Source organism: Capronia coronata (genome assembly GCF_000585585.1).
Source record: "Capronia coronata CBS 617.96 chromosome Unknown acBCG-supercont1.1, whole genome shotgun sequence".
Taxonomy (NCBI): domain Eukaryota; kingdom Fungi; phylum Ascomycota; class Eurotiomycetes; order Chaetothyriales; family Herpotrichiellaceae; genus Capronia; species Capronia coronata.
Window position 1 is genome coordinate 1,323,006 of NW_006912893.1, and position 23,832 is coordinate 1,346,837.

General features: G+C 52.0%; 6 protein-coding genes across 6 annotated transcripts; 5 read left to right on the forward strand and 1 right to left on the reverse strand.

The window, feature by feature from the left end:
• Positions 1 to 458: 458 nt before the first annotated feature.
• Positions 459 to 2,033, reverse strand: A1O1_00478 (uncharacterized protein; the record flags this gene model as incomplete). Its single annotated transcript, XM_007721397.1, has 2 exons — positions 459 to 1,094; positions 1,218 to 2,033. The coding sequence occupies 2 exons, from the start codon at positions 2,031 to 2,033 to the stop codon at positions 459 to 461; spliced, it is 1,452 nt and encodes a 483-aa protein (XP_007719587.1).
• A 9,649-nt stretch (positions 2,034 to 11,682) lies between these two features.
• Positions 11,683 to 14,124, forward strand: A1O1_00480 (uncharacterized protein; the record flags this gene model as incomplete). The annotated part of the gene is made up of 4 exons (XM_007721398.1): positions 11,683 to 12,780; positions 12,832 to 12,864; positions 12,914 to 13,029; positions 13,092 to 14,124. The coding sequence occupies 4 exons, from the start codon at positions 11,683 to 11,685 to the stop codon at positions 14,122 to 14,124; spliced, it is 2,280 nt and encodes a 759-aa protein (XP_007719588.1).
• A 3,870-nt stretch (positions 14,125 to 17,994) lies between these two features.
• Positions 17,995 to 18,938, forward strand: A1O1_00481 (3-oxoacyl-[acyl-carrier protein] reductase; the record flags this gene model as incomplete). Its single annotated transcript, XM_007721399.1, has 3 exons — positions 17,995 to 18,403; positions 18,487 to 18,834; positions 18,898 to 18,938. 3 exons carry the CDS (start codon positions 17,995 to 17,997, stop codon positions 18,936 to 18,938), a joined length of 798 nt encoding a protein of 265 aa, XP_007719589.1.
• A 692-nt stretch (positions 18,939 to 19,630) lies between these two features.
• On the forward strand, positions 19,631 to 20,385 carry A1O1_00482 (uncharacterized protein; the record flags this gene model as incomplete). Its single annotated transcript, XM_007721400.1, has 2 exons — positions 19,631 to 19,817; positions 20,213 to 20,385. 2 exons carry the CDS (start codon positions 19,631 to 19,633, stop codon positions 20,383 to 20,385), a joined length of 360 nt encoding a protein of 119 aa, XP_007719590.1.
• Positions 20,386 to 21,119: 734 nt separating this feature from the next.
• Positions 21,120 to 22,484, forward strand: A1O1_00483 (uncharacterized protein; the record flags this gene model as incomplete). Its single annotated transcript, XM_007721401.1, has 1 exon — positions 21,120 to 22,484. One exon carries the CDS (start codon positions 21,120 to 21,122, stop codon positions 22,482 to 22,484), a length of 1,365 nt encoding a protein of 454 aa, XP_007719591.1.
• A 636-nt stretch (positions 22,485 to 23,120) lies between these two features.
• A1O1_00484 (mitochondrial import inner membrane translocase subunit tim-17) lies at positions 23,121 to 23,710 on the forward strand (the record flags this gene model as incomplete). The annotated part of the gene is made up of 3 exons (XM_007721402.1): positions 23,121 to 23,199; positions 23,253 to 23,596; positions 23,660 to 23,710. The coding sequence occupies 3 exons, from the start codon at positions 23,121 to 23,123 to the stop codon at positions 23,708 to 23,710; spliced, it is 474 nt and encodes a 157-aa protein (XP_007719592.1).
• Between the last annotated feature and the right edge of the window lie 122 nt (positions 23,711 to 23,832).

Consider the following 23,832-nt stretch of genomic DNA (forward strand, 5'->3'; position numbering starts at 1 on the left):
TGTCACTGGATGTTACTCTTGTTTGTTATACTGCAGTTGGTTGAAACCTGCCAGACAGAGTCTAGGAGATGGATGCATCATCGACAACAGCAACGCGTTGGCACAGGAGGCTCCCACAGCGTTATTAGATCAGCCCCTATATTGGTCTAGATCCTGTATACACAATGTATATACCCCGTCCAGGTGAGGAGCCAGCCTTGCCTGCCCCATTTTCGACATCGAGACCCAGCTCGTACTCCCCGCTACAAGACTCTATCGCCACTACTGCCATCCACCCGGATCCAGATTCCATCCAACAAATATGAAACCCTATCAAAGAGACAACAAAGCACACTTCTCCACGAACAGATGGAAGGCGCCGGCGCCCCGTCGACACCATTCCACTTCCTCGTCTCTCCATGTCTCCTGATGAAGATGACGCTCTCCCGGACGACAACAACATACCCTGTACTCACCCATCAACGAATCTGCTCTTCCTTCATTGTGCGAACGTCTAGTTGTTTGCTTCGCTGCATCTGTCGTCTGCGGTCGCGGTATTGACGACTATATGCGTCCGCCGGGTCCTGATACTCCTGGACATCGCTAAATCGAGGCCAGTTGTATTCTTGATGGCTGACTACTCGCTGGCGATGGCCGTCCGCAGACTGGATTGGCGAGACGGGACTTAGGGTAGCGCTGCGCATCTGCTGGTGAGATACACTCCCTTGCTGTGGACGTGCAGTGGTGGTAGTGGTGGACGCTTCCATCTCGTGGATGCCCCTCCCGTTCCCATGATCAACGATAGGCGAGACTGGCGAGTGGACGAGGGCACGCCGCTGTCGCCGCCGCTCGTGATAATCTGCTTGTCTCCGCTGCTTCTCTGTATCGTCCAGGCTGCCCAGCATCGCCGTGACTTCTTCCACGAGTCCATTGTTACTAAATTCCATCGAAGGAATTCGTGGTTCTTGATATTTCGGGTGCCGACGTCGAGGAGCCACCAGGCCCACTTGGGCAGGGTTGGAGTTGAGAAACAACTCTTCGTCAAAGTCCACCAGGGGCCACGAATATCGAGGGGGCTGAGGGTCTGTAAGGCCATCTGGTTTATCATTCCCTGGCTGAGGCATGTTAGTAGTTGAATAGCGCATGCTGGGCCACAAGCGTCCAGCATGACCAGCTCGGAGCATGGGTGGCACTCCCCCTGCCCATCCGGCTTGCAGATTGGGAGGGACGTAACTTACCTTGATCTCGCCAGGATACGCTTTGAACTGTCCCGCACCTCCCCGGCCGGATGGCCCAACAGATGTGGTGGTGACAGGTATTGGGGTAGAGTCGATGAGAGGATGAGCAGTGAGTTCGGCTGCGGCTTCTGTCGATTTAACGGAGATAGCTGCATGGGACTGCCCTCGATGATGTCGTGCTTTGTTTGTTTCCACCGACACAGAATGCGACTCCAGCTCGGTCCGACCGCGCAAGTCAGAGGTAAATCGATTGAAATCATCCGGAGTATCAATAGTTGTAACATGGCCAGGTTGATTCTGACGGGTCATATTTGGATGCACACCACTGCTACCCGCAAGCAACAGAGGTTGCTGCCACTCGTTCACGAGTCCGCTGCCCGACAGAGTCGACGAGAGCGAAATTTCGCTTGTTGAAATAGCGATTTGGTTGTCCGCCGACTGCGATTTCTCAAACCATTTCGAAAAACTGGTGGTAGGTCGGGCCTCGAACGGCAACTCGTTCAAGTACTCACCCACTCGAGATGTCTGTGGAGACTTGCCCTGAGCTGGCGAACCTGACCGTGACAGATTGCCTGCCAACTTGCTGCGTCGGCTGCTGTGACTGCTTGGACTATCTCCTAAGTGGAAATCTCGGATCTGTGCCGATGGAAGCTGTTCAGTCAACTCATCATCTTTCTCAGCCTTGACACATCCCGAAAAGCATCTTCGATACCAGCTGCGGGTCGGAGTCACCTTCCGTGTCGAACCTTTGACTCGCTTCAGCAAGCTGGCCGGGTCGGGTCTCGCGGGTTGGGCAATCTGGGCTTGGTCAGGCATGACTGTCATGGTCGGTTAGGTTGAGGAGGAGTGAATATTGTAAGACGATCACAGTGACTGGTCTGCGGTGGAATCGTCGGGCTGGAATCGTCAGCCCAGGTCAACCTACCAGCAGAAAGGCGATGCTGAGTGTCAAGGGAGCCGGAGAGACTGCTGCATTTTATCAATGCAGGCAATGGAGATCGTCCATTATGTCCTCGCCGTAGATGATAGAGTCGATGTGAACAAAGACTTCTTTGCTTCGTTCTGTCTTAGAAGGCAAGACACAAATGGAAGTTGAAAGCCCAGCGTGACTTTCTTTGTTAGTCACAATGACGAAAGAACAGCTGAATTGACAAGGTCCTGAAACTTGAAGCCCGTTGCTTTGTTCCTCAGGTCACAGAATGGTCGACAGAGCGATCACAGAAAGTATATTCAAATCCAGTAGAACAAAGCCCGCGGGTTTTACAGACTCACTGTTTGTCTAGCAGGAATGGTCTCGGAGTCCTTCGAGCAGCAGACCAGCTAGACATGTGCCAGGGCACTATTCAAGAGCTGGACTAGCCATGCAGGCTCTCGAATCTTTTCGGGTGCTTGCCATGCACACATGCATCCTATAGCCTGCCATGGGTCCTTGTAGGACGTGGACGCTGAGCAACATTCCAAGGCGTAGTAATCACCATGTCGGGGATGTAGTCATAAGTATAGGATTGTCTCTCTCCATATCATAGGAAGGAAATGCAGTCTCTGGAGTGATGAGGTACTAGACGCCCTCGCCCTTCTGTTATCGCGACCGATTCGAACGTATCGTTCGCTTCGAGCCCAACAGCGAAAAAGATGAGGCGAACCGACACCGGCAAGAAGATTAGGCCCGAGTCTCCTGGAGCCAGGCAGACAGGTCCCTTACCCAAGAGAAGGAATCCCGATCATTTCTTCTATTCAACAAGACGCAAGAAGAAAAGACCTTCAGGAAAAACACCAGCGTCAAGAACAAAGGCCGACTTACCTTCGATAGACAGCGGAATAGGTTGAGCGACCGTCGAATTGTCCGCTTGTCTTTATCCTCGTGCTGGCCACGGTCTGGATCCAGTGGAATAGAGAGCTGGGCTTGATGTTTTGGAGATGCTGTCTATAGATATTCTGCAGGACTGCTCTGGCTCCAAGCCAAGCAGGGACAGCAGTGTTGGAATACCATCTCGGGAATACTTTTTCTGTATGGCCAAGAGTCTGGGCGAGAGGATACATCTCTTGTGCTCCTACCATTGTTACCCTACGCATCTGACCCATAACACCTTCGCTTGTAAAGCCATGGTAGGTCGTGTCTTTTCCAGTACCTATGTAGCTACGAGTGTTTACACTGCACTGCCGAGGTGAGGTGAATACAATTGCGCCAAGGCTGCGCTAGAGGTGAACGCACCAGTATGAGAGGTCTGGATTATATACCAAAACCGCAGAAAACTCTTTCGATTTATGGCTCCAAATCCCTTACGAAACGGAGTTTCATAAATCTGGTCGGGATGGTGTAGTGGTCATCACGTGTCGTTCACAGAAATGCGAACTTAGTACCCGACAAGGTCCCCGGTTCGACCCCGGGTCTCGACAATCTTTTTTGCTTTTTGCTTTTCACTTAACATACCTACCTAGTAGTAGACAACCAGCTCGGTAAATACGTACCTAACATATGCGTCTTTGCACTGAGAATCATCATGCTTATAAGGGCAGCTAGTCTTTTTATTGCTCAGCTACACTGATATGGGGGACGGAGTTGAAACATGCTATCTCGTAGCATACCTTACTAGGTAGGTAGGTAGGTATCTATCTGCTTCAAGGCAGACGAGTTCAATGTGAAAGTTAGGTATCCTAGGTAGTTGTGAGCGAACAGTCCGTCATTATTGACCAGTACATTGGCGCCACGTACTTGACTAGTTCTACAGCCACAAAGGCTCTGATCTTCTCATGGCGGCGTATTTTGCACTTTTTCTTCTAATGTGTTTCCACTGCAAAGCTATATCCGCGCCACAAGAGTTATCAAGGTAATAGATAGCCTTGCATCCGACGAAAATACAAGAACAAAAGCCCTGATTTTCCGGACAGTGTAATAAGTTGCTGCAAGGAGATACCTACTACCTCAATAACCTTCCTGTGCGGTTTTGACAAATTGAACTTGCGGCAGCAGGTTACACGAAAGACAGCCTTATCAAGTGGAAAGATCAAACATCCTTTCTAGATACTTGCAAGTCGGATCGCAATGAAATGATAAGAACAGACCTCGACCTTGCCTTGAAGTCATGGGAGAACATACCTCTGCCAGATCGCGTGTCATGACGCTTCGACTTTGATGGATCTGATAAGTCGCAGTGGCGGGTTGCCGCCATCTACGGGCCATGTTGTCTGGAGTGTATGGCCCTTGATAGGCATTTCCTGGCTCAAGAGAGGGCTGGTGCCAGGCCGTTGAGACCAATGCCTCCTTCTGGCAGTGATGATGCCGCAATCTTGCCATGCCGCTTTCCATCCAATCAAGGGGGGAAGACTCTGACCGATCTGGACTTCCAGATGGTCTCCCACTATCAGCCGGCGATGTTGACTTTTACCTTGACCGGATAAACATATCCCTGTACACAGATAGCCGTGGTCGATGATCCCTTCTCGGATCACCCAGTGTAAGAGCTCCAAATGCAAGATTTTGGACTAATGTCCATCTATACTTTTCTTTTCTTTTGCCAGGAGCACAGATAACGACAAGTTTACAGACTCTGCAATCGTAGTCTATAAATAACCACCAAGATAAGGCACGACAGAGTTTTGCTCCTTGAGGGTCAGAAAGGGTCGCTAGCTCACCTATCCATGATAACCTGAACGTGAAGAGACAAGGATGAAGTGATTGATAGCATCTCCATTGGGAGAGGCTCATAGACTCGCCTGCCGATTGCCTGAGCCGGTATTGCGCAACTGTCACGGTGCCCCTTCTTCGGAACTGCCAGCGACTGCTTTCTCTTGACTTTGAAGTCGATCCAGCCAGCACTGAGCGGTATTACTGCAAACGCCAGGTGTGTCTAGGCGAGTCCATCCTGGACCTGATCTGCGTGACAGGTTTGCTTGGGCGGCCCGCATTATGGCTCGCGTCACCATCTTGGTACGGACAATGTTTCCGTTTGAATCCATAGATCTCTTCGCCCGAAGTGCATATCGATGGACGATCTTGACAGGTGACAGTCCCGACGATGAGACCAAGACCAGTTGTTTAGATAGATACATTTTGACCAAGCAACCGTGATTTTCTCACCTTGCGTAAAGTGCGAAGTGACAGCATGTCCGGAGACATTGAGCTTTCTTCTCAGTAAGTATGCCACGCATTCATCAAGCTGCAAAGGAACCGCAAGCACGTGCCTGGAGCGGCACGAAAATGCTTTCTGTGGATACCCATCATGGTACCTATTGAGATAGTGTCAACATACAGCTTATCCAGCTTCGTACATGTATATGCACTAATAAGCTGGCTAAAATCTGCCCGCTGTCAAAACAATCTGAGTTCATGCGGGACGGCATGCCTAGCAGGGCGTCTCACCTGGGGTATCCAAGGAAGGTCTGAAACAGATCCAATCCGACGGTCTTCGTGCACAGAGGGCTCTCTCTCCCTGCTTGATCGATTATAAGCGAGCAGTGAGGCGGCCGTACTAGTCACTGCTGTGGCTCGGGAGCGCTGGGTCTCTCCTCGGTTGAATCGTGGCAATGACAGCCGGGATACAATCGGGAAGCAACAGCCTGATCAGGTCAGGACGATTTTCAACGAGGAGACTCGATCTGAGACAGATGCGGATGAATATTGGCCCGCGTGACCATCCTCAGGGTCATCTTGTCCTCGCGACCACCGTCAACCAAGAGCTCTGTGAGAGGTATTCGGCGAATGCGACAGCCTCTCGGCGGATGGAAATCGCGTTGTTGGTTCTTGATATATGTTGTGCAACGCGGGGGCTGTAATACTTCCGCGAGCGAGTTGGTACCCAATCGGAAGCTCGTGTCGGCTCGATTGCTATATGCAGATATTGCTATGCGAACCAATATCGAGCATAACGGTGGCACTACTTAACGATCATGACGCCCGTGAAACAACGACGAGAGTTGATGAAAGAAAGGCCCCTTGCGTCGCATGAATGTGACAGCCTAGAGTGCAATGCGATACGACTGCTGAGGCCGGGCGAGGAGAGAAGCCTACCACCTGGATCGCGGGATGGTACAATTGAATGGAGCCGACTCGTCCTTGATGCATGTTGTAGTCTCTCCTTGTGCTCCTCGTCGCCAGGTCAACGATTTCTTGGTGGGTACAACACAGCTGGCTTGAAAAGCCTGGTCCAGCCTTTGACACATCGTCAAGCAGCCTGGATTGAGCAATGTGGATGTCGCGACTGCCCGAGTGTATCTCGGTAGAGCAGCGTTCAGGACCGGGATAGCCTTGCAAGCATGGGACGCGACTTTTCAAATGTATTCGTCACCATGGTGATCTGTGCCGACCTACTTCGAAGCGTGTACAGGCCTTCGACGCGTTGAGAATTTGTATCTGATGGAGTTTCTCTGCCCCAAGTCGTTTGAACATAGATATATTGGTTGAGAAATCGACGGGTCTGTAGCACGAGATTCCACCTCAAGGCAAGAGGACATGGCGGTGCTCTTGCACCGGTCCACGTACGTTGTGGATGCAATGCCACTCACACCCTACCTTCCACTGCGTCTCCCTTTGTGAAGGGCCTGGTTTTCGTTTTCGGTTGCAGCCAGCAGTTCATGCAAGAGCGTGAGTCTCGTGTACAACACCAGTTGTGTCAAGGTTAGCAAGATTGTTTTGGTATTCTGTAGATGTCATCCGGGATTACCGACCGCGCCTCGTACCGGTGGTCTGCCGAACGAATCCGAGATGGACAACAAATGCTAGGGTTCCCCCTTACTACTGCTCATATGCAGCGCTCCAATTCGCGTGAACCTAGCGCGGCTGCGATGGCCTGACTGCGAAGGGTGCCCCCAGACCTCTATAGCCAGGTAGATAAGGTAGATAGAGGCGGGATAAAAGCCATAGATGCTGACACCTTGAACAGGCTGAGTCAGGTTGTGTGGCCCTTGGCATTTGACCTCAAGGCGGTACCCCGGCGAGTTATCGAGATCTAGACCGTGCTCACAAGAGTTTCGCTGAATCTTTGACCTGCCGCTGCAGTTGCATACTTTGTGGAGGGCCTTGCATTACTTTCAGATGGAGCATATCCAGAGGTTGCAGGATATTGTCCTGCCTTGATATTGCCACATCCCAGACAGTTCGGCCGTTCGTTGACTGAGAGATAAGCTGCTCTTCGCCTACTAGTGGATTTGAGTCAAATAGGGAGAGAGGGAGTATCTGCCGGGGACCCTGTAAGCAACGCGTTCTAGAAACACCCACATGTGTATGTTGTCAGTTGGTCGAACGGGTGTCAAAGTAACTTCCTCTGGCAGAAAGAAACCGGCTTCGACCATGGCGACGACCGCAGCAACGACTATCTTGAATGCGAAGCTTCTGCAGAAATTCGCCGAAGACACCGTGCCCCGCTATAGATTGAGTTTGCCCAGCAGATTGTCGTTGATTCATCATTGTAATCCAGTCAAAGTCTCGGAACCTGCAGTGCGCACGGACTGCAGAGCTGCTTGCCGTGAAGTTGGGGAAGTACGTAGTCTGAACTTAGAGGCAGCTCTCCATTGTACATTCAAGTTGTCTTCTGGGGTTGAGGTGGCGGGGATCTACGCTCGATGAGGCCGAACGAAGATCACCAGACGCCCAACCGAGTTCAAGAGACTTGTGATCTCTTCATATGTTCTAGGGACCACTTCCTCCTCCAATGGTGAAGCCTGATTGGCGGTCACATCGAGAATGAGTTCACGCAATTGCTGGTCTAACCACGAAGCGTCGACAAGAAGGCAGTCTCGGCAAGTAGACTCAAGGCTAGAAATGATATGGCGCAACCAAGGTGTGAGATTTTGAAATGACAGAGACTTGTCGCCCCTTCGATGTATTGGTACACCTAATACGAAGGGACCTACCTCCTCGCTTTCTTGATGAGTGAGGCTGAAGGAGGGGTCCCGCATCCAAGCGGGCTCTGCAGCGATAGTAGGTGGATGCGTATATTGCCCTGTCGCTGAGCTGGCATCGCGGCGGTTGTAGGTGCTCCTCGCATATGCCAGATGTGAAAATTCCCGTGTACGTTGAAGGGAAGAGGGATCACCGCATTGCACCCAAATTGGGTAAATGTAGACATTGGAACAGGATGAGCTGGCAACACAATTACCAGCATCTCTTTCAACTAGAACATTGGCACAACGTTTGAATGGCTCTTTCAATACTAGCGACGCGCAGAAGCAGTAACGTACGGAGAGAAAAAAAAGTCACTGACATCACTCTCGCTGAGGGCGGCTGAGGATGGCTGAGGATGGCTGGCTGAGAATTGTGACTATTTTTCGAGCTTAGCCTGATCGTGAATGACCGTTTCTTGGTTCGAAAGAGCAGTGACCGAGTTGGCACTGGTGGATGCCAGACGGGTGAAAAGCCAAGTTGGGCGACAAGGCATGGCAATACTCGCACGCATGTGCACAGTTGCTCGCCCACTTCGGCCATGGTTAGCATGGTTTTCGTGTTATCTTGCTAGTAGCGGAGGGGTTTGCGCCATGATGGGCACGAGGCATTGCAAGACTGGACGCCGCTGCCATAAGCCTGTTGTTCTCCACGACGACGTGGCTTGCAGGTCGCTTGTTGGTTGCTCTGCCACCCGTGTAGTGTCTTTTTCATGGGGTACAGGCCCCAAAAGTCCATCATGTTGAAGCAGCTGTCACCATCTGGTGCAACCATTTGAGGAAGAGCCACAGTCTGTCGGTCATCATCAAGGACCAGGGCAGCTCGCAACCGAGCGCGATTAATAAGGTGGCCAGGAGTGACAGGGGTCGAGGACGAGGACGAGGACGAGGACTCAGAGAGGAGGACGGCAGAAGAACAAGAGTTTAATGGAATTAAACGAGCAGAATGCAATATTTGACATAGTAGCACCGCATCCAAAGAGTAAGACACGGCAACAGGTGGTCGATGCGCAGTGCAGTGCATCCATGAGTGGTACCAGCTAAGGTTGGCATGATTTGGCTTGAGCTCTCGGCTGTCAAGGGGAGTGACGGCGCGGAAAAGGTACCCTCCACGGGTCCAACGACTTGTAATATTGTGACGGAGTCAAGACGCCGGTGAGTGCCTTACTGGTAGGTAGGTTCCTAGTAGGAAACAAATAAATCCCGAGCGAGTGATCGGAAGCCGAATTGGCATCTGTCACCATGAGAGAGATCCTTACTGTATGCAGAATTTCGTTTGGCCATTGTTGAATCAGGCGAGGACTGCTTTTTCCAGCGCCACTCCCTTTGAACGATCCTGACCGAGCCTCCTCTTTTCAGCCCAGGTTTTTGGGGGATGGTGAGGTCAGCCCATCCAGGCAAAGCAACAGTGGCTATTTCAGGGCACGCCAAAATCTCCAGAGGCCATTGTGCAAGTTGCATTGCCGCCCCTCCATGGTGTATAACCATTTCGGTACCAGGGTGTAAAAGGGTGTCAAGGAATGATGATGATGATATGGAGTGAAAGGCACAAATTGTCAGAGGCGCCCAATGATCTGGGTCTGAGTGCCTGAAGGGTGCCCCCCTTCTTAGGCTTCTCGGGCCCATCAAGCCTAGGGTCTTCCGTGGAGTCTGTGCACGCAACAGGCTTATTCGCAGGGCGGCAGATTTAAGATGCGTTCCCCGCGCCCGACCTGCCCCATTGCCCACAGGCCACTGTTGCCCTTGCTTGTTCACCGGCTTGAAGGGGGCCCTGTTCTCGTATTTTGCTGCTGCATCCCCAAAGGGGCTGGATGGCAGCAACTACTAGTAGTAATGAAATGTCACCACCAGCGGGCTGTGAGAGGGCTTAGGGTTGAGGGTATCTCCCTTCTCAGGGTCCCTGACCGCTCCTCTCATACGATAGGCATCTACTAACCGAGTGGAGGACGGGACGGGGGCAATATAACAATCTTGAACCTCAACAATGGTAGGTATCTTGCCATGTATGGGAGGTATCATCAGGTTACAGACGGGACGTACCTCAGGTACCACTTTTAGGAGTAAGATACCTTATCCATGTACCTAAAATTATTCGACTGCAGTGCCGTCATCATCTTCCTGCCGAGGTGTGGACAAAAGCGCCCTCAGCCGTACCAACCAAGCTCTTTTCCCGGACAGTGTTGATTGTGACGGTGGGTTTTGTCAACCTTGGAAAGGTACTAGTGGTCATACCGGTATCAATGAGATTCAATCAAAGTCATGATGATTGACTCTCGTCGCCCTATCTGGGTCTTTTCCTGCCCTGCAAAGTACAGACAGGCCAATGCTAGAAATGGCTCCCTGATACTAATAACCCTAGTCGAAATGGCTGCCCACTGCATTGCATAGTACATGCGATGCAAGAGTGAGGGAGTGTGGGTGTCGCCAGCCCTGCTTCTTGTCTGGTCTCCCCCATGCACGCTTGCATGGGCTCCATCCCATCGTCGTCGATCTTTTGGATCTCTTACTAAGTAGAGAGCTGACCCGCGTCTCTTACCTCTCTGTACTACTGGGGGGCTCATACTCGTCAATCATCCTCGTCCTCACTCTTTCGTATATGCTCATCTGCTCACCTCTTACTTTCGCTCAGCACACATTCTCTGCTACTGTCCTGCCTCTCGTTGCGCCTTTCGGGTTATTCACGTTCGCTCCCAGTCTACCCAACCGACACACTATCGTTCGCCCTCAGCCCCTTAGATAATGCTAATTTGCATCCAACCTGATCGTCTTTCTGCCCTCCCAACTGGTTCCAGTCGTCGCCCCTCCTCAGGCTGCGGGCCGCTTGGGCAGCCTTGATATCAAGCTGGAGGGAAAAGAGCAGGAACTTCGGATGCATCGAACCTTGTGCCATACCCGGCCTACTGCTACGAAACCCGTCGTCGTCCTCTGAATCCAACCCCCATGGATTCCCCGATTGAACGCATGCCCATCGCCTGCGTTCATTGTGCGAAGGCAAAGGCCAAGTGTGACAAGAAGGTCAGTTCGACCCCAACCATGAACACAATCAATACTCCCTCTCTCTCTCTCTTCGCGCGCAGGGCTCCAGTGGCCGGGGTGAAGCGATGAGGAATTGAAGGCGGCACAAGCCGTCCACCGGCTGGGCTCATTTCATTCCCGGGCTGCTATATTGACTGGTACTAACAACGAGGCTGTAGGTCCCATGTTCACGATGTGTGAGCAAGCAGATTGTGTGCCAGTCTCGAGCCACTCGACGATCTTCTCATAATCCCACTCGCCGTAATCCTCTTCCTCGGGCGAACTCCGAGCGTGCTCTGCATTCCTCTGCCTCATATCACGTATCACAACTGTCCCATTTTGCTGCTGCCACTCCAGGCGTCAATGGAGGACCGCCTAGTGAGTTTGGACTGAGGCCGTGCGATGATGTGGTACTGTCTAATCTTTTGCAGATACCATGAGTCCGCATATCATCCCACAGCACCGACTGAGTCTTCCTGATAGTAATCACCATGTCCCGATTGCGCCTGCAATGTTTGGTGCCGAAATGGAGCCTCAACTGCTGCGGAATGGATTTACCCAAACTCCTCCAGACATGGCGTTTCCCATCACGCCGATGATGCCAACGATGCCCCAGATGGAGAACTTCATCCAGATGCACGGGACGCCATACGACCACGACGGTGACAACCATTTCTTGACCATGAATAGTGGTCAAGCAAGCATGATAGATTTCGACTCAACCAACCTGCTGGTCGACTTTATGAGCCCTCCTGCGATGTTACAGGATCCCAATGATCACTTTCTGACGGGGGGGAAGATCGGCATGCAGACCCCCAACCACATGCCTTCGTACATGCAGATGCATGAGGGAGCAACACCACTTGGACTTCGACTGGAGATGGAAAGCCCACCCAATCATCTGCAGTACCCCCCCCCTGTCGGTCTTTCTCCGTCAAACTCCTCCACCTCCACAAGTGGTCTGCAAGAGCCTGATGCTGTATCGGCTGCCCATCATGCCTGGCCATTCTTCCAGTGCAACCGCGTTGAAAAATATTCCTTTGCCCCACCTAAAACCGCCGCGATCTACCTTGAAGGTCTGGCTCAAACCCTCCGGAATCAGGCAACCTGGACGGCGTGGACCGCTCAGCTGGATGAATCCTCTTTAGACATCTCAACTGAGAGAAAGATTGTCACAGAGCCAATCGTGGGTTGGTCGCGGGAGAAGTTGCTTGCCATCACTCAAGGCTTCCTCCACAAGGCATTGGAAATCCACAAGGCTGTCCATGCCATTCGTGAGGAGACGCCGTCAAGCCCCGACTCTAGCCGCGACGCGTTCTTGATGCTCCCTCCCCCTGATGTCATGCAGTACTTTCTGAGAAGTTATGTGGTCCGCTACGAGCCCTATTACTCGTCAGTTCCAGGTGGACGTCTCGATCCCAATGTCTTCATGCAGTCACATAACAGCAAAGCGGCCAGTCTGCTCATCCTCCTCATGGTTGCATCCGGGGCTTCGTCGACCGCCACCGTCGAGGCGCGATATGTAGCCAGCGGATTGACGGAAGCCTGCCGGATTTCTCTATTCGACACGATTGAGAAAGATGTCCTCCAATCTCGAGAGGTCTTGGTACTCCGATCGGCCCTTCTGTTCACCTGTCTTGCCGCGTGGTCCGGTGATAAATGGCATATGGATGTAAGTCTGCATGTCGTTTGGACGCACGAGGTCATCTAACCCGGTTTACAGATGGCGATGGGCCAGCGGGGCATGTACCTGGCTGTAAGTTCTGTACCACCCAAGTCGAGAGACCTGCACTGACCTTGTTTAGATGCTTGATCATTCAGGCATGCTCAATGCCGCTGATTCATGTATCAACGTCGATCGGTGTAGACATGAGCCAGACAAGGCTTGGGAAGACTGGAAAGAACATGAAGGCAAGCACAGGTAAGTGCTCACGCCAGCTCACCTTTTGAAGAAAAATTCGTGCTTACTGGGTGCAACGGCAGGCTTACTCACTCTTGGGTTATCGTCGACCAAGAGATGAGTCTTTTCTCGGACACGACCCCGCTGTTGTCAGTAGTAAACCTTCACGCACCCATGCCGGATTCGGATGACCTCTGGCATGCCGAGTCTGCCGTGGACTGGCTCGAGCTATTCGAGAAAGTCCATGGCTCCACGTATCAAAGTCCTGCGTCGGTACGGGACTTTTTCACCAGCTTTGTCGACGGAGAGCTGGCTGGCAAAGTGTTATCGCCGACACAGCTACGGCTGCTGCTGCATCCTTTGCAAGCTCAGGTGTGCCAGTTGCGACAGTTCATCACATGCTTACCAGATGGTGGTAACCAGGGCAAAGCATCCCGGAGCGTCTCCCGGGTAGCAACCAAGGCACGGTTGGAGGAGATTTCTTCTCTCCTGCAGCACTGGTATGCAATCAGCAAGCAAAGCTTCTCGGGCAACAAGGGGACATGTTGGACGACCTGCGCCAATCTCATCATGTATCACCTCATCTCTCTGAATGTGATCTCGAGTTTCAAGGACATTGAGCAGTTTGCCCGGCATGAGGTCGCTCTGGGATCCTTCCGGTTTGAATCGTGGCTTCAGATGAGATGTATCGATCAGCCGGCCGAGGCCTACTTCCATTGTGGACAAATCCTTCGCCTGATCCGATCTATGCCACGACCTGTCCGGCCTCCCTGGTGGGCAGGTGCTGTCTATCGGGTTGCGTTGACAGGTTGGGCCACCAGTATGGCGGGAGGAGGCGGGCGGTATTCGCCCACTCAGGCTCAGTTCGAGCCTGACCGACCGTTTCCCATTGATGATCTGACTCCAGAGAATGAGGCAATCAGCCGATACATGAAGTACCAAGAAGGGACGCCGATGTTGTCGCGGCCGGATGGCTCGCTTGCGCCGATGGACGTGCCCTCGAACGTGCTTCAGCACTGTATTGAGCTCCTTGAGGACGACTCGACGATGCGCTTGGCCGATGGCATCAAACACAAGCTCCAGATATTCATGCACAACTGGAAGGACAGCAATTGACGGGCCCACCGACATGTTCGATTCGCCAGGGAGTGAAGCAAGCCATCGCGATGTCGAGCTCGACCCTCTCCACCACTTTCGCTTTGATTGCAAACTAGGCGTGATGTCACCGCCTTGTATATATATGCCAGACAGCAGTTTTGATGATGACGATGACATAGCTTGGGCGTTTCGAGGCATAGAAGAGTGGGAGTGTCGTGCCCTAATGAGGATTGGATTGGTAGTTTCATCTTGGACCTCTCGGACCCTGTGTGATACTACCCACCATATCCTGGAGGATTTGTCTTTGGATCATATCTTTGGATCATAATATCCCGGAAGGCACCATTGGAGGATGCTGGCATGGGATGGCAGGCAGGACTTTGGAGTATTATTGGTAGCCCGACATGCATTTGCTCATTGGTTGCTGATTTGATCACGGGAAGCCTTGATCAACCCATGCCAGAAAACGGTCATCTGGACGACGTCGATACTGGCGTCGTTGTAACTGGCCATCCTTTCTCTCCAGCACGTAGACCACTTCTTCGATAGTCTTCGAGTTTCCAGAAGAGAGGTATCCTGGGCCCATCAGGAGGGGAAGGAAGAGGAAAATGGAGAGGACAGAGGACCCCTGGTTCCTTATGTGCTTCTGGACGAAGACTAGCAGTCCGTAGTTGGGCTCGGAGAGGGGTGGTGGCACTGGCCGTTTATGAATCAAAGCGATCGATCGAACCAGTCCTTGATTACGTCGACATATCCCCGTCCCCATACTGGACTGTCCACTGTCCACTGTCCACTATGTACCTAGGTATAACGCTACAACGCTACCTGACAGTGTCAATCCAACACGCGAACGCAGTGACCAGGGGGAGTTTCCGAGCTATCTAATTCGTATTACACAGTACAGGGGAGAGGGGGTCATTTGGGCTCAACGTTTTCCTCTTTAGTGCTCTTGAAGCGCGGGTCGAGTCAACGCCTGAACGTCTGAACGTCTGAACGTCGGAGGGTCTGAAGGTCTGATCTGGTAGGAGGAGGAGATCACGACTCGTTTTGACAGCCTTGAGTGTTACTACTAGTTAGGATGTTAAGGTTTAGATTCGACGATGGACGTCCGGACAGTCGGGATGTCGGAGTTTGGTTGTCGCCGATACCGTGGTCTGCAGTGCCAGTGCAGGGCGTGGACTACTGCTACAGGTCCAGAGGTCCCTACGGGGCTCGACTAGATACGTACTAAAACCACGACGTATATTGGATCTACTGTTCTAGTACTGCGCATCACAGTAGTAGTACAGGAGGAGGAAGAGGGAAGGGGAAATGAAGATCGCACACGGCACGTTTCCTATGGCTTTCTTTGGCCACCCTGGAGCGAAAGTGATGAGAGCGAGACTGATAGACCCAAGGCTGTTGTTTCTTGTTTAGGTATCTGCCTAGGTAGGTAGCTATTGTTCTGAGGTAGTATATCAAAGGAATACGTACTCTGACTTTTAATGGTCCCCACCTCAACCAGGGACATAGAGATGCCTCTTCCCCGGTGACAGTTGGCGCAACGGCGTGACAGTATGGACGGGACGAGGTAGCGGGCTCTGAGCTACGTCCTATGAGCCGCGGCTCGGTGACAAAGACGCCACGATACGGAGTTACGTTCCACTAAGGTACCCCAGAGACTAGGTACGGAGTTTGTCTCAGCGACGGATTTGATCAGGGACCGAGGAGAGGAGACTGAGACCCTTTTTCTGCCCTCTGCTCCGTCGGTTGGAAAGTGAATGGAGGATACGGGTGTGTCATGGCATCGAATTCGAAGCGGCTTTTGTGGTGGGACATGTACGACGTTTCCGCTACCAAGCAACATATATAGGTACCTGGTATGTACCGTATAGTACGGGTAGGTTATATATGGGAGACAAGCGGGATAGGTATATCAAACATGACGTATAGTCTAAAAAGGTAGTGATCCTGGGGGCTGGACGCTAACTCAATAGCTAAGGTAGTAGTAGGTGCTCTGGAGGCATATGAATGTTGGAACGAGGCGTCAAGGTACTAGGGCTGGCTGGGTGCCGGTGCAGTAGTACTGTATGTACTATGGTAGGTACCTGGGTGGCTAAAGCCTTGTCTAAATAATGGTCGGAGTGTTATTCTGGCAGGAAAGGATGAGAGGCATCAGGACATAGTAGGGAATCGAAAGATATACTACGTCGTAATATACCTAAAGAAGAGGTAGAAGAGAAGATCCTGACCGTCAGTACCTAGGTACTAGGTACCTAGTAAGTAGGTAGTCAACTGCAGGGAGAGCAAAGTAAGAAGAAAGATATACAAGATAGCCTCGTTAGGTACGGGTTGACTTGTCTTCTGCTAACCGGAGAGTAGAGCAATGGAGATCATCGGGGCAATTGATATAGGCATATACTGATAGGCATCTGCAAGTACGCTGCCACATACCATCCACAAGAGACCCGCAGTCTCATTCAACTCCGTTGGGTTGAGCTGTTGAGATCCATCATGTGTTACCATAGGATGAGGCCACTTGGCTTCTTGATGGCAGACCCAGCCAGAAGAAGTTGGGATTGGAAAGGAATTTGAAGTGGGACTCTGTTCAAGGCACAAGGCCGCGAAAGAGCTAAAAATAAACTGAAATTGAAGATGCCTTGGAAAAAGAGCTGAGGACCACAGACATCAACACGTCCGACTAGCGTTCGGACTGTGCTGAGTAGCGAGTGGGCTGCGTGGAAGGGGTCAGTACAAGGCATGCAGTGGTGGGTAAAAGGGTCAGCCTCCTAATAAGCTGTGACAGGGAGAGACGGACGGTGGGGGTGAGTAGGTGCCTATAGTACGAATATGGTGCTCGTGAATGACACTCACTATACAGTATATTGCCTTGGTTGGCTCCCTTCAGCGACCTACCACGTACCTATAGGCTCATCCTTCATTACTACCTTATCGTCGCTCTGCCATCTCCTCATAACTCATCGTTGGTGACTGATCGATATTTGATGAACCCTGGTACAGGCACTGCAGGACCTAAAGGTGCCTGGGACAACAAACACCTTGGGGCTAGGGTGGCACTTTCAGCCCCTGAGGCTGTTCACCATTCGGCCCCTCTTCGCCCCGCTACACCTAGGATTCACCGCCACACGTATTCTAAGGGCCGGGGCTGATCTAACCACCGTACTCCGTCAACCATCTTGTTGGCAAGTTGCTGACCTAGAAGTGCATCTCGAGGACCGGGAGATCTAAAGATCTAGCCTTGAAGGCTTCTCAACCCGAGTTGGTGGGTTCGGGCTGATATTCTTATAGTCGAACTACTACCTGGGACGACAGTGGGCATGTTTCCAGTCATCCGCATACCGTTGGTGATTATAATAACCCTACAGAGTATAACATGTTTAGCTGGCCGGAGACCAAATTGATGTGACCGCAGTCCGAATTAGTTAGTGTCGGAAAGGAGACTCCTCCTGCTACTCCTGCTGGTCCTCCCGCTGCCCTCCTGCTACTGCTATTGCTGCGCTGCTACGGCTAAGAATAAGGTAAGGAGCACACTTGTCACTGCCACACACGCGCACAACCAGACCGCATCGGAGGAAGGGCCGGACCCGTATCGTGTTTCCCCCTTTTTCCTGTTACCCGTCCGTTGTCCTTTAATTCCTTCAACTCCATCCTCACCATCACCATCACCATCAGACTACTACTAGTATCATTCTCACTTTGCTTTGGTCCGTCTTTCAGTCTGTCATCTATCCGCACCGTATTCTTCCTCATCGCATCGTTCGTGTTGTTGATATCGCGTTGTCGATCATCTCACCCGCACCGTTCAATTCAGCATCCACCCCTGAACAACAGCTTCCGCCGCACTCGTTTCTCTCTCCCAACAAGAATTCTTTCGATCCCATATCCAACATGAGCTCTCAATCTAACATCCGCCTCGACGGCAAGGTCGCCCTCATCACTGGTGCTGGCCGTGGTCTGGGTTCCGGCCTGGCCAAAACCCTCTCGGAGCGTGGTGCCGCCGTCATCATCAACTATGCCAGTTCGGCCAAGCCGGCTCTGGCCACGGTCGCCGAGATTGAGAAAGCTGGTGGTCGAGCGGTCGCCATCCAGGCCAACGTCTCCAAGACTCCCGAGGTCACCAAGCTCTTCGAGGAGGCCATAAAGGCCTTTGGCAAACTCGACATTGTCATCAACAATGCCGGCATGGAGGCCTTCTCCAAGCCTGAGGACGTCACCGAGGAGCTGTATGACCAAGTCTTTGGCCTCAACACACGTGCTCAATTCTTCGTCGGTCAACATGCCCTGAAGTACCTAAGCGGTAAGTTTGGTCCGCGCGATTGCGATCAGTTCCGTTGAGGTACCTCTTTTTTCTTTCGGTGGCTGATTCATCCGTGATGACAGAGGGAGGTCGTATCATCTTCATGTCCTCCATCGCTGCTGGTCTGGGTGTCCCGAACCATGCCTTGTATGCTGGTTCCAAGTCTGCCGTCGAGGGTTTCGCCCGGTCTTTCGCGGCCGACGGTGGCCCCAAGCGTATCACTGCCAACGCCATCGCCCCTGGCGGTATCAAGACCGACATGTTCGCCCAAAACGCATGGCATTACTCTCCTGGTGCCACCAAGGACACTCCTCTGGAGCAAATCGAGGCCGGCATTGCGAAGTTGATTCCCCTCGGTCGATGCGCCGTTCCAGACGACATTGCCAAGGTGGTCATCTTCTTGTGCCATCCTGACAGCGAATGGGTGAACGGTGAGTGCTTCTGGCTTCTTGTACTGCCTTTTCGGCCACTTTTACTGACCACAAATGCTACAGGTCAAGTTATCCGTCTCACTGGTGGCAGTGCCATTGCCTAGATGTTCGTCTGGTGTACGCAACTCCTAACATCACTGCACTCCACTGTAGGGAGATATTTGGGCATCCAAAAGCCGACGGGTGTGGGGAAAAGTTCTTTTGGGTTAGCAAGCCGGTCATGTCGAAAGCCTACTTTACGATTGGAAGTGAGCGGGTTTCGGAGTATCCTAGAAGTCAACGGGGCTCGATCAGATCTATACGAGTTCCCGCTTGATTCGGTGAATAGATCTATGGTCGACTCGAACATGAAGAAACGAATGCATATGCGTCCTGTGGTCGATTTGTGATTTATGTTCGCTCTCAGCTTTTCGATGCAACTGATATACATGTATCCATCTGAACTTAATGTCGGGATTCGGTATAGCTGTCGAATAGACCAGGAACGCAATGTAAGATAGACAATCAAGGAATGGGTTTGATATACGTACTTACTGACTAGTAGTATGGACGGTCAACGGGTCCTGCGGTCAGTTTCAACCCCTCGTGAGGAGAGCAGCGGCATCATGCGGCATCGAGCCACCTTCTACTTCTAGAACAGGCAAACCGCTCTCAGCCTTGCTCGATATAATATTAATATTATTAGGTATGTAGAGATTCGCTATCTTATTTACTCTTAATCAAGAATACCCACCAAGTACCTACCCAACTGTCTAGGTCCTCTCAATCTTACTTTGACTCTCACTCAGCGGACAAAATGTCTTCCTCATCACCATCCATCGATCTCAAGAACCTTGCCACCCCGCCCAAATGTACCGCCGACTTCTGTCTCATCCCCATCGGCACCCCGACCGCTTCCGTGTCCGCCCAGATCGCCGAGGTCCAGAGACTGATGAAGGCCAGTGGGTTGAAGTATAGTATGCATTCGGCGGGGACTACTGTTGGTAAGTTGCACATACCACTACCTTAGTTACAGAGAAAACAGAGGCTTTCAAGTTGGCGGATCTGGGCAGACAGATGATTACTTGGATTCCCCTTGCTTGAAGCTGGTTGCTGGTTGGATGTGTGAGTGAGAAGAGGGTATATCATCTTCTTTGGCTTCTTGTTGATCATCTTGGTATTTTCTTGATTTCTGGTTCAGCAGCTCAAGGTCCATGGTTGGAGATGCTAGGGAAGGATCAAGTCGGATGTCTCATTGACAAGCGTCACGGACGCTTGGAAGTTATCATTTGTCACTGCTACAGCAGCCAGCCGCTGATACTGTTAAGCGTTTTCATGTTTCTACATCCTTCAAGATCGGTCTGTTCATATGCTGATTCTGCTTGCTGCTCTCCAACAGAAGGATCCTGGGACGATGTCACCCGCCTCATCGGCCAGGCTCACACACTGTTGCACGAAAAGGGCATCGTACGGATTCAGACCGACGTCCGCATTGGAAGCCGGACGGACAAGGCACAGACCATGGAGGACAAGGTCGCCGCCGTGGAGAAGCTTCTTGCGAGTGATCAATAAGAACGAAGGGCGAGGTGGACGTTAGGCACAGGTGAATGAATGCTTCAAGCCAGGATGCCATCACTTGTATATAGCTTCAAGGGATACGGCTTTTCGCCTGAAGTATCACGGACAGTGCATCAGGTCCCAGCATCGAGTCAACGCAGCTTGAGTGTACATAAACTTGAGGTCGATGACAGCGCAGGCCTAGACCTGGTGTAAGAATCACAGGCGAATCTGGAGCGTCAAGAGTCTCTCTCAACCGGCATGATCTGCGCGAGAGATCCCTGCGCCACAACTCCAACGACCCAGCCACAGCGTGGCTATGCTTATCCTCGTCCAACCACCAACATTCAATCGTCGACACTTGCCAGGCAATGAAGCAGAGCCACGCAACTCATCCTGCGACAATGCTCCTGTAATTGGTGACAATTGACAATGCCTCAGGACTTGCCGCCCTCTGTGGTCGAGTCTTTCTCTGCAGGAGACAAAAGACTCGAGCCATCTTCTGGGTGACCTCCTTTGTTGTCTTATCGTAGGTCTTTGTTGACCGACTCTTTCTCCAGCCATGCCATTTTTGTGATTAACATTCACCAAAAGAGTCGGCATCACACTGTCTTCTTATTGACAATACCCCTGCTCCGACTTCGTTTTCGTACCAACGTCACTTTGTCCCTCACCTGCCCATTCAGTCCAGCGTCCTTTCATAACAGCAGAAGTACCATCTAGGCTATCTTCCCACTCATCGAGTCAGGATGGCCGCCATCACACAGACCATAGCAATCGTCGATAGATCCAACAAAGTGGTCAGTACAAGCAAACAGTTGAAAAATGTCTTCAAGGAAGCGAAAATTGCATACCTCGAGCGAAAGGCGGAGCTTGTGGCTGAGCGGAGAGCCAAAGAAGAAAGACAACTGCGGAAGTCCATGAAGGCAATGACCATGGCCGAAGACGCACGGTCGGACACATCGCACCGCTCAAGCGGGCACCGCAGTCGAAGAGGAGAACACGGCCATGACCGGGAGAGACCATCAGCCGGCGGTCATCACTATTCAGCCGACTCGCTAGGGAGACAGGGCTTCAACCAGACATACTACGCTCCAAGCACAGTGTCCGCTGTTGATGCTCGTCCGAATCTAGCACAGTTTAACGAGGAGCTATATGGCCATTATCGCTCTGCGCCGACTTCCCCAATCGATCATCATGAACGTGGCACGCTCGCTCGCCGAACCACCGACCTTCCTTTGGACTCGTCTCATCCGCATCGTCCCCCACCTATGCGGTCACATTCGACTTCAGACATGGAGGCACACATTGACATGGATCTTGCGTATGGAGAATTCCACCCCGAATCACTCATGTTGGATCCCAAGGTGGAGCAAACGCTACAAAAGCAAGAGATGTCCAGCCTGGTTTTGAAGTGCAAGCTCCTCATGGAGGAGGCCAACTGTGCCCAACACAGTGTCAAAGCCATCATCGCGCACCTGCAGAAGAACCCCGACGCCATGGCCGCCGTCGCCCTGACCTTGGCCGAGATCAGCAATCTGGCAAGTAAGATGGCCCCGGCTGCTCTCATGGCGTTCAAGACGGGTGCGCCCACGGTCTTTGCCATCCTTGCCGCGCCGGAGTTTCTCATCGCCGTTGGCGTGGGCGTCGGCCTCACGGTGGTCATGTTTGGGGGCTACAAGATCATCAAGAAGATCAAGGCCAGAATTGGCGATAAGGAGGGAGACCCGGTGGATGAAATGTTGGACGTGCATGAACTCGATCGAATCGACCATTGGAGACGTGGCATTTCAGACGTCGAGACCGCGAGCGTCTCCACAAGCGTCGAGGGCGAGTTCATCACCCCCATGGCGGCCGCTAGTATGGGCCATCTGCCGCTACCGAGGGAGCGGGCTGAAGATAAGCATAGGGGCAAGAAACGGGCAGGTAGCAGGAGGAAGCACAGCGTCCTCGATGAGGATCCTGACCGTACGCTGGTGGGAAGTGACAGATCGAAATCACGCAAGAGCAGCAAGTCGGAGAAGAGAGAAAAGGCACTCGTGAAGGTTAAGAAGCCAAGTCCATTGAGAAGGATGTTCGCCATGAAGGACACTGATTCCTTGTCCAGGCGGTGATGTCGAAGCCGAGGCCAGTCTTGGAAGTCTGTCTATTTCGAGCCTTTTGGTATATATACTTTTCCTTTCTGAACGGCAGTTGGACGGAGCACATATGGCCCGCTTCTAGTTACGAATTGATGAGTTGAATGATAGCACAAAATCGACTTCTCTAGAAATATACATATGCTCTAAGCTCCGATATGAACAATGCGCCATGTACAAGTGACTGCTCTGCATCGATGGATTGACGGTTAGCAGCAGTTGATCTGACATGGAGTCACGTGGCATGCGGCGAAATTTCGAAAATGCCCGGATGTCGATCTGTGAGAACATTATCGTCTTGGTTTCCATCGCAGACTCGACCACTTTCTCTCTACGCTACCGACCTTCATTGATTTGTTTGTCTAAGCCCAATTTACTACCCTCTGGGAGCTGTCGAGGGGGACCCAAGACTGGACTCCTCTACCATCGCCAACGGTTCCTATCCCCGTGCGTCGTCCGCGAGCCTCGACTTCAAAGTTCGCAGCAATTGTCTCTATCTGGATATCTGAGTGCACGCTTTCTTCGCCTAAGGATCTTCTTTATTACGGCTCTTACCTCTCCTCCTCCTCTACCTGTCGGTCTTGACCTTCTCCTTGAATCTATACCATAACAATGGATCACTCTCGAGATCCCTGCCCTTGGGTTGCCTTGTCCGATTTTGGAGGCGCGTTCTGTATGGGCGCCCTGGGAGGTGAGACACACAGATGGTTCACACTGGCACATGGCCCTCTGACATGATCACAGGCACATTATGGCACGGCATCAAGGGATTCAGAAACTCGCCCTACGGTGAACGAAGGATAGGCATGTTAACGGCCATCAAAGCTCGAGCACCGGTCACAGGAGGCAACTTCGGCGTCTGGGGCGGCATGTTCAGCACATTTGACTGCGCGGTCAAGGGAATCAGAAAGAAGGAAGATCCATACAACTCCATCATCGCGGGATTCTTCACGGGCGGCGCCCTCGCGGTTCGAGGAGGCTACAAGGCCGCGAGGAACGGCGCCATCATGTGTGCGATCTTCCTGGCCGTGATTGAGGGTGTTGGTATCGGTGTTCAACGATTAATGGCCGAGAACACAAGGCTTGATGTAAGTCGGCGCGACTGACCCGCGAGCCACTGCGGGAACGATATGTTGACTTTTCTTCTCTAGCTACCTCCTCCTGGAACAGCACCGCCAGAGTCGGGTCGTATGGCTGCTTGACTGGAGATGACTACCACTCCACATTTTATTTAAAGGAGTCTTGGTGGAGATGCGATTGCGGAAAGAATGGTTGCTGCTTGTTGCTTCCTCGGTTCTCTACTCTCCTCGGAACTTTGGGTTTC